The sequence below is a fragment of the Athene noctua genome, chromosome 19 (assembly GCF_965140245.1).
Source record: "Athene noctua chromosome 19, bAthNoc1.hap1.1, whole genome shotgun sequence".
NCBI lineage: Eukaryota > Metazoa > Chordata > Aves > Strigiformes > Strigidae > Athene > Athene noctua.
The window spans coordinates 7,972,529-7,989,091 of NC_134055.1; the positions used below are offsets into that span (position 1 = coordinate 7,972,529).

The 16,563-nt window shown below is 39.7% G+C and overlaps 1 protein-coding gene across 9 annotated transcripts in view; it reads right to left on the reverse strand.

Annotated features, from left to right (window-relative positions):
* Window positions 1-16,563, reverse strand: part of CUX1 (cut like homeobox 1) — a 284,219-nt gene that overhangs the window by 122,475 nt on the left and 145,181 nt on the right. For all 9 annotated transcript variants that reach the window (XM_074923161.1, XM_074923163.1, XM_074923160.1 and 6 more), the window contains 3 exons: window positions 14,321-14,444; window positions 12,303-12,379; window positions 11,423-11,489 (listed from right to left, as the gene is read on the reverse strand). In XM_074923161.1, coding sequence (XP_074779262.1) covers window positions 11,423-11,489; window positions 12,303-12,379; window positions 14,321-14,444 — 268 coding nt within the window. The remainder of the gene's footprint in view (window positions 1-11,422; window positions 11,490-12,302; window positions 12,380-14,320; window positions 14,445-16,563) is intronic.

Here is a 16,563-nt window from a genome sequence, read left to right on the forward strand (position 1 = left end):
TTACGACAGATGAAATTCAACACTGACAAATGTGCTAATGCCCTGAAGAGTAATAATTTGGACTACTTATCTACACTGCTGGGCTCTACACTTCTTGGAAGGTAAATAAGACGACAGACTAATAAGAACATCCACACCTAGTTAAGATCATATTCCAAACAGGGCAAAATCTCCTCAGATAAACTATCATGATTCATGGCATAACCAACTAAATGATACAATTTGGAAGAACATTCCTATGGCAAACTAATCAATGGTGATGCATTACAGAGCTAATTTAATTTTTTCCCCTTTTTGGACAGCCAGCCTACCAGCATGGGTCATTATCAGAGATCAGACAGTGGACAAGACAGCATCAGTTTATCCAATACAGAATGACTGCATCATTGTTGAAACCAGGGAAAGTAAACAGCCTTAAAAATTCCCATTATTAGCAAAAGATGAAAAATAAATTAGAGATAATTTGGAGAGTCAAATTCTGAATTATTCCGATACTTTTCCGATGCGGGAATATCTGGAATTTTTCCTCCCATGTCTGTATTAATCTACAGGGAAATTAACTGCTACACACTCAGTAATGTAGGGGTTAATTCTGACTGCTGTCGAATGCCCCAAGTCTGTGCTCTGTTCATCAGAGCATTAAATCTGAAAGCTCAAGAGAGTAGTGCAGCCGTGCTGCAAGGGCTATGTTATAAAGTTCTGCATTAAAAATTCATATCGTAGGCTTGCCACAGTACTCTGCTCTGGCTGAAAGGAAAGCTGGCGGGGAAATATTAGACACCCCACTGTCTTTCTGGCAATTGGAGACATTCCTCAACAAACAGCACCTCAGGAAGGGAATGAAAGGGCAAACAAACCGTGAAACAAATCAATGAGTTCAATTATCTCTCTCTCTCTCAGAAAGGAAACTTTTCATTTTTAAGGCTGTTTCATGAAATCTTTTAATGACGGCCCTGAACAAGGATGCTGGGCACTCTGGCTGCAAAACCGGCTGCTTGGCAGAGCTTTTTATTTGTTTTACACAAGAAAGAGATTCCCAAACATAGAGGGGGAAACACAGAGCAGGGTATAGGAATCTCTCCACAGAACAACTCTACTTACCCTTTACATTACCGTGACCACATGGGATAAAAGGCTGTAGAAATTGTTCCCACTCTCCCCGAAGTGTCTCCAGCAAAGAGTGAATTTAGATTTATTAAGATGGTTAGTTACTCCATGGTTAAGTTATGTGTTCCTCACTACTGGTTAAGGCTGTGTGCATTTCACAGCAATTTATGGCAACTCAACTGGTAGATGACACAGCTCACAATGATGGAAATGGGTGTTATATTTTTATGAAAGCCATATGTGCCCCTCAGGTTATCTGTCTGATATAACCACTGTATTCAGGCAGGTTAATAATCCACATACCATAAATGGGGAAATACAGGAAATGAAACATCAGTAAATACAATTTCTTGAGGAAACCATGCAAAGAAAGTTACCTGTTTCACAACCCTCCCCTGCAACTCTGCTTAGCACCAACCGTAATAGAAAGATTCACTTTTCTCAGCACTGAATTTTGAATCAAAGGAAGGAAAAGGAAGATAATGGAAGCCACTGGACAAACGTTGCCATGGCACTCCCTCCATACTTTTCTCATACATATATATATATGAATATATATGCTTGTACGTATAGTTGGAAACCAGACTGACTTCAACCCAGCAATCCAGGTTACGAGTAGTTCAACCACACGAGTTCATCCAAAAGGAGGTGTATGAGGGCAGGTTTAATCTAGCAGGTGCAGTTGTAACTGAAGAGATTTATGCCTGATAGACAGTACAAAACAAATCAAGTCCAGACTAGCCTAAACCCCCTCACAAATATAAAACTGTAGGGGGGTGGGGTGGGTGACGATGACCCACACTATTCAGTTGAAAGTTCATTAGTTTGAGGGAAGGAATGAAGACAGGTTGTACAGTTGGTGATCACAAGTAGCCAAAGATCACCTATTACAAGCCCCTGAAAAACTGCTGCATAAGATTAGTAAGGCAGTGCTTCAGTAAAATTTAATTTTTGTTCAGAATTTGTTACTAAAAATTTGTTAAAATAATTTGTTAAAAACTGCAAGAAAGATTCAATGAGCTCGGGTTTTTTCTGTGCATCAAGAACCTGTATCTAAGCAAAATAAGGGCAGAAGTAGTCCTTTCTTCTATCCAGTGATTTGCTTTCCTAGGTTTCATCCTTTCTGTAATACTGATTGTCCACCATGTCCTTGACCAATCTCTATGACTCAGTTTCTCAACATGTTAAAAAAATGGAAGAGAAGACTATCACAGGCACAAAATCATAGCCTTTGCTATGATCTGCTCCTGCAGAAACACACTAGATCAATGTTAAGGGTTAATAATATGAGGCTTACAGGATTGTAAATGCATTTGTTTATTTAATGCTTTACATGAATGCTAATGAAGTTATTAATGGGCCTGCATGTTGTCTATTGTTTTTCTTGGTTTTAGTGTCTGCACCATCCTGCCTTATCCCTTCTGCTCCACGAGCTGGCCAATATCTTTCTCTTCCAAATCCCTGAATTAGTGCTAATCCTGGTTCCTAGTTACTTATGTTTGGGATTCTCAGTTTCTTATTCAAAGATATTATTTTTAAAAACTTACTCATTGAAACATAGTTTTAAAAAAATTCATCAAGATAATGAGACTCAATTTCATCATAACAGATATTTTCTGTGACACAAAACTGTAACCCCACATGGTGTCATTGCCTTTTAATTGAGATCAGAGGATATGTAAATGAGACAATATTTCTTAGGTCCCATTAAATGATGTCTCCAGGATGACCACAAGGGGCTGAACCAGACAGGACATGCTCCTCTGACATCCACACGCAGCACAGCCAACCCACACACTGACCTGCTCCAAGCTGCAACTGCTTTTCAGAGAAGTCTTTGATTTACTGGAAATGCCACCGTTTCTGGGCCACTGTTTCATGGCTGTATCACTGCCAAAACTGCTGAAAGTCTGCAGACCAGAATCCCTTTTTCTCCTGCAACTAGGCTGCAGGGCAAATGAAGAGGTGCAGGTGCTGAGGGTGACTCCTGCACATATCGCCAACACAGACACTTCCCTCCCAGCTTTGCTTCTGCCATAGGCATTGAGGATAAGGGTTAAAAAGGAAATCAAAGATTTACATGGGGGTGGGCAGGAGAAATAATTGCCAGAAGTTTTAAAGCCCTTGTGAAGACAGCAGGGATGACCTGCAAAGCAATGCGGGTGTAGAACTTAATTCTATAGCCTTTTCCCCGAGTAAGGTGAACACCCCAAAGTTCCCAACATCAACAGTCCTAACAGATAATACAAAACAGAGATGCTTTTTATTTTTAAATCAACTACACAGAGAATAACGTCCCTGTTTCTGTAGTAAGGTGGCTTATAGTTGTGGCATCATAGCAACATTTTAAGTCAAGGAAAGGATCAGACACATTTAGATATACGGTGAGACTCTGAAAAATCTGTCTAATGGGCAAAAAGCATAGGGATACTTTCATAAAGGTTGTGCCAGATATAGCCACTGAGTGATGGCACACACCTTCCTGTTCTTGGAAAAGGCAAACAAACAAATAAAATGAGAGGACTGGATGAATGTGAAAGCTGTCTGTATGAAACAACATGGTACATGGGAGAGCAGGTCTGCCAGGTCTCACAGCAAACGCATGGCTTTCCACAGGGAGAGAAGATAAAGACAGACAGAAGAGACTGTTTTCCAGGATACAGAATTTTAGTGCTTGGGATCTTACACTTTCCTGAACTTCATTCTCGTTCAGGACAGCCATCTCTTTCCATTAAATGAGGGAGCACAGCATGCACTATGTGACTCATTTTTTCGCCTGCACTGTCGTCGTGTGGGAGTGGGAAAAGCAGCTGGAATCCATCTATAGAGCACAAGGAGAGTTTCAAGTAAAAGCCAGTAAAGAAGGCTTACACATTAAATGTGTGGCTAGGTAGAGATGACTACCGCAGTAACTGCCAGTTTAACTTAGAGCCTGATGGAGAGGTTAGCTTTGTGATTGGAAATAGGTAACCCTGCATACTATACAGGGCAGGTCCCGATTGAAACCAGATGAACCATTTGTTTCTGATGATTCAAGGATTTATCCTGATTGCCTTCCCCATGATCCCAGCCCAGCGGTAGCTGTGCCGAAGGAGCCATGGCAGAACCACGTGCCCTCCTTGCTTTCACAGACCAGACCTCACAAGGAAGTGGTATTGTACCAAAATAACTCTGTTGATTTGCTACTTTGCATTCAAAAAAAGGAGACTATTATAATTTGTAGACATACATGAAAGGGCTGTGTGTAAACCAAGCTCAGCTGACTGGGACATGGGAGCCCAAGGACCTTGTCCATGCTTGGGGGCAGATGTGCCCTTGTGAGAAGGGTGCTCCTTCCCTGTAACTCACTCTTCTTCCTCACAAAGCCCTCCCAGGCACCTTACAGAGTTCAGCTGTTACAGATAAAATGAGCTACTGTGGCAAGGTGGCTCAAAAAACTGGATTGTCCTTTGGTCGAACCTGCAGGGAAAGGCAGTTCCAGCCAGCAGGCTGGGACTGCAGGAACACGCTTGTGGTCCCTCTGCCCAGCAGACTGAGGCAGCTTGCAATAGCCTGAAGAGCTTTGGCTCCAGCAAGAGCAAGTGAGAAAAGGCTGGACAGGGGCACTTCTGCCCCTTGTGATTTCACAGACCCACACAACCAAGGACGCTGCAGCCTCTTCCGTGCAGCTTCATGCCCAGGAAGGAGCTGTGGTTGCAGCCACGGTCAGGATGACCAACAGCATGGCTGGCACAGTAGCTAAGACCCTCTGATGCAGTACTTTGTATTTATTTAAAGATTTCCATCTAAGGATCTTATGTCAACCCAAGGTTATAGATAACAGGGTGATGACTAGAATATGCTGCAAAACCCTAAGGCTATTTTTTTCTACTTTGGGCTGTTAAATAACACCAGCTTTTAGGCTATACTAGAAAAAGGACCTGAACAGACTCACTTGAGGTTAAAAAACAAATAACAAAAAAAAAAAACCACTGAAAGGACCTAGGGCACTTCTGTGCTGTCAAAAAGTTACATTAACTAATTGCAAGCATTACAAGTCTAACAAAAGAGCAACAGAGCCCAGCTACAGCACTAACTCCTACAAACTCTAAACGCTCTATTTATATGGAGTTCTCAGAAATGCACTCTTAGAAATTAAAAAAAATATAATCTTTCTGCTGGTTTGTGGTTTATGATTCTCATGTCTGCATATTTCTAGACTCCAGCCAAGACCAGACTTATTGGCTTTGAGCATTATACTCATGCCTCAGTTTCCCTACCCAAACGTAAAGACTAATGATAACACCTCAAAGCAAGCACTCCTTATTTCACAAAGGCAAGTGTTCTACAGTAATGCTGTAATTCACTCCCCTTAGCATACAATCTTACAACTTTTCTGGTTTGACTGTAGGCCGAACCAGAAATTCGACAAAAAAGGCTGGTGTGCACAGAGGCTTTCAAGCCTTATTTCACTCAAGAGCTTTAGATCAAAATAAGAAGCAGATCTCCAAAGTACTTTCATTCATCTTCGTTTCTAGTTTTTAAGCAAAATATTAACGGTACATAGTGACTTTCAGCCTGTTGAGTTTTGTGTAAGGCACAGTTAAAACTTTAACAAATATCTCAAACTGTAAAATGCAGACAGAGCTTTCTGTAAGATTTAAGACATTCAATTTTTCTTTCCTTTTTTCCCTTAAAAATTAGTTCTCTGTAATATCTTCCCTGGTTTCTTATCCCCCCATTACCACTACTCCTGAGTTTTAATTGATGGCAGTATGACTAGGAAATTTAAGAAGAAAAGAAACGGGAAGAGACAAGTCCTACGAAGTTCTCCATCTCCTGTTTTTAGGGAAATCACTTTAAATACAGCAGTAATTCCAGACACAAGCATTGGAAGTTAATGACTCATCTAAAGAACAGGAAATAGGAAACTTTAAGACCTTAAAGGCACAGCAAATAGAAGCTATTTCATGTCATGTACAACACAACCACCCTAACTACAGTATTTCATGCTCAATGGGGGGAAGCAGCATTTGAGACCATCTATCACTGTAATTATGTGATGCTGGAGGGAGCACAACTTTTATTTTTTATTCAGTTTGACCCTGAGCACCATCAAAATGGAAGACTACAAACATTTGAGAAATGATATATTGGTACCAGCCAGCACTTAAGAAAGACTTGTTAAAAAAAATTAAATAATTCACAGGCCAAATTCATGTCTCACTCTATATTGGGAATTATTTCCCTGAAGTCCGAGTTAACAGATATTTGCCCCAATGTAACACAAGATTTCACATGAATACCTGAACTCCAATTCCATCACAGAACTTTAGGCAGAAATAATTCTTCATGAATTCTCTAAAACTACTGCTCTTGTCTTCAAGCCCAATCCTACACTCCTTCCATGCAGAAAGCCCCATCTTTAGAACTTTATTCTACTTTGATGCCTGAAGAACAGGTCTGTTCGATAATGACTAGGAAGAACAGCAGCCTTCACCCCAAACAGCCAAAACGCACAGGCATCCCCTTCTGTTACTGTATTTTTTGGTGTACAATCCATAAAACCTCTTCTTTCCCCACAACTGGAGACTGGAGTGCCTTGTGCCTGCGTGCAGGTAAGATGAGGAGCTGTTTACCTCCCTCCATCCCTCCCTGGCAGCCCTCCTGCCTGCCTCACACCACTGCCTGCCTCAGCCCCAGCACTCCCCATCTGTCACCCACCTCTGACTTTGTGCAGATTACTTGAGGATTTATTTTCAAGCAGGATATAGGGATGAAAATAGGCATTACTTTGTCCTCCCACTCCTGAGCTTCTACCTATTGGTTTCATTAACTTGTTTTACGTTGTCATGATATCATGCTGTAAGCTCTTTAGGGCAGAGATGGCCTTTGTAAGGGATACGTGCACAGTGCCCACCGCAGTATCCCCGCTCTCGCTGACTGAGGTGTATGACCACTGCAAGAAAAGGAGTATTAAATACTGATACTGGAATCCTGTGAGTCAAGTTTTCCAATTCAGGCCCTAGAACAATGAAAAACTCGACCATAGAGCAGGGACTGTCAGCTTGCAGACCACACTTTCATCAACCATGCTCTGCTCATTTCTAGATTTAGTTTTCATTAAAATGCAGCCCAGGATTAAAATAAGTCAGCTGGATCTATATGGTGGGTAATTTGTGATATTGCACCAGGGTACAGTTTTAATGACGCTACACCAATATGCCCTCCTGTGCCATCCTCAGCTCTGTTGCCAAAAAAACCCAAAACAAAACAGTCTGATCTATGAAAGGACAATAATTCTCTGCTTCATATACTGGAAGGCAAAATATTTTTCTACAAGTTATTGAAAGTAGTTGTTTTCAGATGACTACTTTAGTAAATATGAAACCTCCTTCTCTATGCATATGCCAATTTTAGAAGAACCAAAAGTCTGCATCTTTCAGAAAATCACACAGGTAACAAAACTGGTAGTAGAGCTGCTTTGACTGACAACCTTAACCTGAACATTATTTGCTTTGTGTTGTTTATTAAGGCTTTTTATTGTAGAAGGGGGGGCAGTACCTAAAATCCTCACAAGACTACTTAACTTACTGGTGAAAATGTAGCATTTCAGTGAAATTCGATATTTTCTTTCATCAAAGGCAGGGAGCCTCAACCCACATGTTAACAGTAATGTAACAAGCCTACTGTATGTGCTACAACCGAAGATCCTTTTCCAATTAGAATTCATTTAGGTTGGGGGAGAGGAGGGGTCGGAGCAAAGAGGTGGCTCTGGAATTGATCTAAAACTGGAATTCAACCATTCTGGCTGGGAGCATTAACCACTCAGCTGGGAATCCCAAACACTTGCTCGGACTCTGCAGCGAACCAGAAGCAGAAGAGCAACGTTAACAAGGAGAACAGTTTGTCCCTGGAAAACTAAGGAAATGCAGACAAGATTCTTTTTCTACAGAGGAGGAGGGAAAAAAGTCTGTTGCACAAGGAAAAAAAAAAAAAAACAAACCACCAAATATTCTATAATTTTCCTGAAACTCAAGTCTGGGTTTGCTTTTCAGTTCCAGCTCTGATAGAATCTCCAGATCAAACTCATTAGTGTTGGTTAAATCCAGGTTTGCTGATAGAAATGTGTGGGACAGCAAACAAAATCAGTATCAGTCCTCGAGAGAGGATGTGCCTCTTTAATTGAAAAAGGCAGAGTAATCATTCATTTATTTAACCCAGAGATGATTATAATCTGAAAACCTTGAAATCCTCTTACACAACAACTGTTTTGGCAAGCCCCTCTGTGTTCCAACAAATATTAAACTGTGCTTGCCATTTGTCTAAGGAATCTTGTATTAATAAACATGAAGAAGAACACTTTTACCTCCCACACTCAATGACAGAAGAAAACAAAGACCAGCTGTATTCATCAATGGATCCTTGTTCTGCACATAAAGGCTAATTACATTTTACTTCAAGCCTACACATGGAAAACTTTGCTGCTGCCATCTTGTCAAATTCAGCTTCTGATATTCCAGCTGACAGACTGCAATGACTGCACATAATAAACTTCTTTTTGCTATTAACACCTTCAGCGCCCTGCACGCGGGGTATCTGTGGGATGCAGGGGCCAGGGGAAGGGGCCCGGGCAGCACCTCCGCTGCCACCGCACACACGTTACCTGCTCGCTGGCAAAAGGAACGGGGGATTTTTATAGACTGGGACGACAGCAGTGAATTTGACTGAAGAGTTGCATATCAGCAACTGATTTCATTTGAACATGCCTTGCTAGCATCAAGTTCGGACGGTACCTCTGTACCTTCCTCTGCACATAGTCCTTTGAATGGGGGCATTTTGAAAAGATAAACAAACAAGTTGACATAATGATTTCCAACTTTAAGATCACAACAAGCGGCCACTAGAACAAAATCCAGACTCCTTAATGCTGATACTGAAGACTTCTTACTGTGTATTTCTTTTGCTGCTTCTTTGTTTGAAAGATTTTCAAAGTTACTAACAGTTGAAAGACAGCTTTATTCCAAAACTGAAAATCTTAAAAGCACTGTTAGCTTTAAAAAATTGACAATTATCTTTTTTTTCCTGAAGGCACTCCAATTCATCTGCATCAAATAAGCGTCTGTAAAACTAACAATTCTGGCCTAAGATAAAAATCACATGTTTTTAAAACATAACATTAAAATTGGCAATACAAGTAGCTTTTCAGACCTAGATCAAAAGAGGGTTTCTTTTTAGAAAAGAATCAAACTGTCTTTCACCATTTTTATTGGTGTTTTTTCAACATTTCCCCGAGCTTTTAAAATTAAAATAGATGACTCAATTTCACTGTCTACATTCAGTTCCCTTTTCATGTTTTTCTAGATTTCCATATTGCAAAATGTGGGCTACAAACGCCACAGATGACTCTTGTTGTGCAAGAACTATTCCTGTCATAAATATCTGAAACAATGATAAAATATTTCTGTTGTTATTAGGTCCTGCAAGTTTGTTTTCACAGTACATTAGTTTGAGAGATAAAGTACATGCTTAATGTATGCTTCAGGATTCAGCTCCATGATCACTATATTCTAGACCCAGCCTTCAGAATCATTCTGCTAGAGAACACGATAAACTTCTTGTTACTGCAATGGCTACTAAATTTTATGTAATTCTTTATATATTACGTAAGAATCATATTCAAGATCATATGAAAATATTTCTGCATGAATCTCTGTAAGAATGAAACACATTAGAAATGCAAGCAAACATTTTAGAGTATGTCTTTTGCTCGGTGTAAGATAAATTACAGCACTTAGGGAAATAGTATTAAAAAATGAAGCAAACACTCTGCAAATAAAAACATTAGAAAGGGTGAGGGGTTATTGGGTTCAGTGCCTACTATCACTGAGCCCTAATCTCTGACTGTTCCCACAGAAACGACTGCAACACAAAATCACAGCAACAGAGCTGCCAGCATCAGTTACATGCAGAAAAAAAAAAAAAAAAAAAAAAAGGCAATCTGCAGTAATATAAGGCTCCATCAGAAACATCATTAGTATGCATCTCTTAGAGAAGGATGAAATCAATGAGGGAAGAAAAATACTCTGAAAAAACTGGACTTACAGAGCGAAACTAAAATTTACCTAAAAAATTATCCTGAATCATGTAAAAGGTGTTTCAACTGCAAGCACTGATTCTTAACTACCTATGGACTGAATTTTGAAAGATCCAAGTTCCCCATGTACTCAGTGAGGAATCAGATCCTCAATGTTTGCAGAACCACATGCTAATAAATTAAAACTTGTGAATTTGACTGATTTTGAAAAACCTCTGTTATCTAGACCCCCATGAGCCACACCAGAAAGCACCTACCTACAGACAAAACCAAGACCGAGTCCTTCGCCCATCAGGCCTAGGCTGCAGTTTCTCTTGCCCCAACATGGAGACTGCCAACAGCCTTCCCTTAGCATTGCTCCTGTACCAGAACGGTGCTACGGGCAGGAGCAAGGGTTTTCCTCCCCATTCAACCGATCACCGGCCTACTTGGACGCGGAGATGAAGCTGGGGCTCTGCGGGTAGTGGGCTCAGGGATGTGCCCTTGCTCTTACAGCAGGCCAGGAACACCCATGTGAAATGGCTGCTTCTTTCCCATCCCATTTCCAGACACAGAAATTACTCTTTGGGCTCAATACTGCTGATCATGAGAATTCCTTCTCATTACTAACTTTCCTTAAATATGACAAGTTCAAAGAAAAACAGCAGAAGTCTGTCTCTCTTTTGTTGTTTCCTGCACTGATTGTTAATAAAACCAGGGCATAATTGAAAACAGTAGCTATTAAGAAGACAAGGATATATATTTTTGAGACTACCTTCATGTTCTACTTGAAAAGAAGAAAAATCTGCCAAAAATGCTACTCTTTGTAATTTGGTGTGAATTTGACACAGTGCTGACTGCTACCCCAAAAGCAGAAAGAACTAGGGTGCCTAACAGTGAAATAGAAAACCTTTACTAAACTAAATTTTATTTTCACCAAGATTGGAAGATCACAGTAAATACCTTATTTCTGAAATTGCCCTATTTCTAACTAAAATGTAAGAGATACATAGTAGATGCAGCACCTGAGAATTAAACCAGAAATGCAGCAGCATGTGTGCCAGGAAAAGTGTCTTGTTGGGTGGAAGAAAATATGAAAACTAATAATCTCTCTATAGGAGGCCAAATTATGACTGTGTTTTCCAACAAATTTGGACTCCTGAACCTCTTCCATTTAGTCCGTCTCTAACAGACAGATGCAAAACAAAAAAGCAGTGATACCCTGAAGGAAGACATAGAAAGAAAACAGTAAAATCTTACTTTGCAGTAGTTTCTTCATCGTATTTTGTTTTCAGATCAAATAGTTCTGTTCTGGTTTTTTCCAAGGCTAAAAGGCATAAACATGAAGCATTACAGCACTGTAACAGCAGTGAAAAGCAAAAAGACTACTCCTTTGTCTTTTATTCAGCCATAAAGCAAGCTGTACACCTCCTGATAAAAAAGTCTTTGCTTCATCTTTCTACCTAGGCAAACCACTATGACTTAGAAAAAACATAGCTTTTGATTTTTCACAATTTCTTATGGTATTTTTTTTACGTTGCAAAAATTCCCAGTTTCTGCTTAACAAAGCTAGACATTATTAATTTCTTATTAAGCTGGTTAAACTGCTTATTCATTTGAAATATTTATTGCAGTAATTCAAAGAATAAATTTTCTTGTGTTCTCATAGTAAACAAAACCGAATGTGTCCAGATCTGGAATGTATAAGTATGAAGAGATGAAAATTAATGGCAAGCAAGTCATAGCAACAGGCAAGACACACTGGTAGAAACTGGGTTCATACTGAAAGCAGATCACTACACATATTTATCATAGTTCAGAAATGTGTGAAACCAGAGCAAAACACAACGTGGATGAAAAGTTCCATGGCCTGCTTTAATTGCAGCGATGCTCTAATGCTGTACGGTGCTTCATGCTTGGCCTTGTCCACTGTGTTTACCAACAGACTGGCTGCAACACAAGCGTTCGCTTAAAGTGTGGTGCCCAAAAGAAACTCTGATTCACAAAGCGCGTTTGAGCTCTGTGGGATCTCTCTGCACTTGCAAGAGCTGGTTCACACACAGTCCTGATACATTTAATGATCTCTATCCTCTCACCTCCAGCCTGATCATTGGTATAGGTCAGAATAGCGATGCCAAACCTGTTTGCAAAGCTTGAACTTTGTGTTCGGCTTCTTCCAGCTTCGAGGCTGTTGACATCTGTGTCTCCTGCAATTTTCTATAAAGGGAAGAGAAGAAGTGAGAACAGAGCTCGTAATCATGTTAAACAACTTACTTGTATTTTGCAAATTTGGAAGATAGAGTGATTAAATGTCTCAACTGTAATCAGACAACTGACAACACCGCACAGACTACAAGGTGCTTCAATGGGACCCATAAATCATGTCACATTGCAATACTGTTCATACTTTGCAGTCCCACTTATTAAAATTTTAACAGTGTAGCCACCTCATAACATAAGCTGTGAACATTATACAAGAGTTGACTGCTATATAAATGACAACTTTAGTGGAAGGTTTTCTTGAGCATAATTTGTTTTGGAAATGTCACACACATTAAGAAAATTGTCACCAAGCACCCTCTGTTGTACAAAGTTAGTACAAGAAGAATGATACATTTCCATTTTACTGTCATAATGAAGAAATTTGTTGCCATAACTGATATAGTGAATAGATGTGGCAGCTGTTTCATCATAGCTGCAATGGATGCCAAATGCAGCAATATTATTAGCTACTCTTTAAAAAAACACACATATTTCAAAACAAATCTCACATTGATATTTTCTATATAACATGAGCAAACCTTTAATATGCTCATGTTTCTTATGTCCACAGGCAATATTTTCTTGTTTGTGTCAGTCATACACATTTTAATATCATCTGGCCACACAGTCACTACACTCTTTGCTAAAGGCTAGACTACAGGAGTTATAAAACTCATCTTTGCAAGGGAGTTGCTCCAACATCTCCCAGGAGTTGCTGCTTTTTACAACATTGCTTTTAAGATATTCTGCAGATTTCAGAATTATGAAATGGCTTATGAAACTACCGGCATCCTACTTGCACTCCATAAGGTGCATAAATTTATTCTCCAACACTGCTGACCAGGTTAATAACTATTTATAGCAAAAAACATGCGTCAGTTCCCTTCATACCAAATTATATACTTTGAGAGCTCAAACCCTCTCTTACATACACTTTTATTTGCATTCCACGACCTGCCATTTTATTTTATTTTTAAGCATATCTAAATTGCACTTGTTAAAGCCACTGCTTACGTGCTACTTATACAAAAGTAACCACGTATATTGATGAAATAAAAAAGGCTTTACATTCACCAGTAGATTCTTCTCACTCAGACCTGAATTTGAACAACCAATCCACCAACTAAAAAGCTCACCTAAACTGAAGGCCTTCCACATTAAGTTGAACATATCATAGCTTCAGTGTTATTCCTCCATGGGAGAAATAAATTCTCAAGTCCCTTTTAAGACCCTTGGTCTTGTCCTGCCTGATTTGTTTGCCCATGAACCTACAGGACTCAAACACTCCCTGCTCATTTCCAAAAGATTAGAAATGGATCCAAGATGCATCCAAAAATCGGTGATAAGTAATTAAAATGCCTCTTAATTTTGACATGTAGGAATATGAAAACCTTTTCAGGATAAATCAGAAGCACATCCCCTCTCTTAGACATTAACATAGGAGCAAGGGTGATGCATCTTTTACCCAGGCTCTTGGGTACAGTGCTTCATCTTAAAGAGCTCAGGGCTGTAGAGATTGTACAAAGGTACCGTGACACACAAAGCGGACACAGCAGACTGAATTACAGTCAGCTAATGGAGAAAGATTAGTGTCACAAAGGACAATACAGCTAGTGAAGAATAAAAGCAGGTTTGCACCCTTCTGAACATGACACCCCCCATACAATGCTACCGCAAAGAAACAATCTGTCCTTGTTTTGCTTCCACACTTTCACGATTGTTTTTCTGTGCAAAGTTGAGTATCAAATGATTCCGTGTCAAACACATAAATCGCCAGAATCGCTCAATATATGAACTGTCTCAGTACGCTGAAGAGAGTCCTGGCTTGGAACATTAACCAGAAAATTACATCTCCCCTCCTCTAAAATACCTGCAGATGCACACATGCACACTCACCTCTCCTTCTCTGCGAAATCATTTTGTAACTTTTGTTCTTTTTCAAGCGCTATATTCTCCGCTTGGTTCTTCAGGGTCTGTTCATATTCTCGGATTTTCTCTTTAAGTGCTTTTATTGTAACCTCTATAGAAAAACAATAGGGGAAGAATGAGTTTACACAGCTCCATGTGGTTCCACAACACAAGGCTTTCTTTACCCTGTAGGCTCAGTGTGTTTTAAACTTTAGCTCTTCAACTCTGACACAAAATCAATGGATATGAGTCCCTTTGGAGACCTTTTACTCCCTAAATGTTAAATTGAACTTTAAGTGTTTAGGTTGAGAAGGATCAATGGAGTTTGCTGGAAAGCAGAGTGAAGAAGGTTCCTCTAACATGACTTCAAAAAAGAAAAAAAAAAATCAATTGTAAAATATAATATCACCTTATTGACTAGTCTTAAATTAGCTCGCTGCTGAGTGGAGATTAATAAAGTCCCAGTGTAGGTTTAAGTATGCATTTACACATAGGACAGTTAATTCACACAACTGTGCTCATGTAAAAAAGAGGCAGTTTTACTATGGTTCATGCACAGATGCAATCTAACACTAATTGAACACATATCTGGGATACAGCTACGTTCTGTTTCACAACTGATGAAAAATATGGCAGTTAAGATTTAACTGCTGTATTAACAGTAGATCAGATTCAACAGACACTCTGGAGCCCTTCATACTCTAGTTGCTCTAACTGCCTTGTCATCGACACCGGGTTTTATGCACAATCATTAACTGTTATAACTTTCTGAGTGCACTTGTAGCCTTCCAGGGAATTTGCAGAAACCCTTCTCTCAGATAAAGAAGCTATTTTGCATTTACTGTGCCTGGTAATGGATGACAGAAGATGCATAAACCTGCAGAGTTACAGCACAGCCTCTGATGGACAGCATCTCGTTACGTGGCCTGATCCATTCCTACGTGAAAGCCCTCTGATCCCACCCACAGGAAAGGACTGAATCCTTATAGGGCTCATAAGAGGAAAAACAGGACATTCACCAGGGTATGCTTTGTAACAATAATGGAATTTGGAAAAAGTGTTAGACTGCCAGAAGACTCGCAGCTAGCAATACATTTCAATGTACTTACACAGAGATGTGGCGGTTTAAAGACATCAGCTTATTAACAGATGCCATTAACCATGCTTTAGGAAAGAATACCTTTGGACATAAAAAGCTTCCCATTCTGCAGAAAGACAAACTCTACTATGAAAAGTAAAGCCTACGGACTTGGGGAAAAAAATCTCAATAATATCACACAAAACCATGCATAATCCTTTCAAAGTCTAGACTTTTAGACTTGACTACAGAACTGTAAAGTCAGACAGTAGATAACTGGTGACAAGGCCCGCTGTCTGGGAATTACACTGAAGGCAGCTTGGGCCACTGTGACCACAAAAAAGGGGGGGAAGAGTGGGAAAAATGATTGCCAGCAAACCAGCTACTTTTGAATGAAGGAGCGGGATTTTGCTAGCCGTGCAAAAATCAGATGAGGCTCATTACTGAGTAATAGGCCGTGAAAAGGACATGTCACTTTTTTTTTTTTTTAAGCAAAGGGAAATTCTTCTCTGAGATCTGGGAAGTAATACAAATTCTGATCTTTTCCTGAATAAGCAAAGGATGCTCCTTCACATAGGCAAAAGGATGCTCCTTCATACATACAAAGGATGTACTCCTTCTACTGGAAACACCTTTGCTCCAGGTATTTTCAGACATAAATCTGCAAAAGTATTCAGGTATGTAGAGAAGCAGAGAGTTAAATCATCTTATGGAAATGCATTTAGTTGTATCTTGAAGTTGGAATGCTTCATTTTTAAAGGAAACAAAACTACAAAAAATGAGTGCCAAGAAGTGCACAAATATGGGAAAAAAATATGACTTTTGTAACAAAAGCTGATTTTACCTTTAAGCACCTAACAATAGATGTGTTAGACAAGCACAGTTTAATCCTCTACACTGCTTGAACAACAAAGTGCCTTCTTTACTGTTCAGGTCAGCTAAAACTTGTTAGCCATTGCCATTTATACCAGGTTTGGAAGGAGCCTTGTATAGTTCATACACAGCCCTCCAAACAAAGAGATTAACTGATCAAAGCACCCTTAGCTAACAACAGGCTTTTGCCTGGATATTTTATTAATCCCTGTTTGAAACAGAGTGTAAAACTATTGCACTGGAGTGAAAACCAATGCGAAGAGTACAGTGGCAAAGCAGA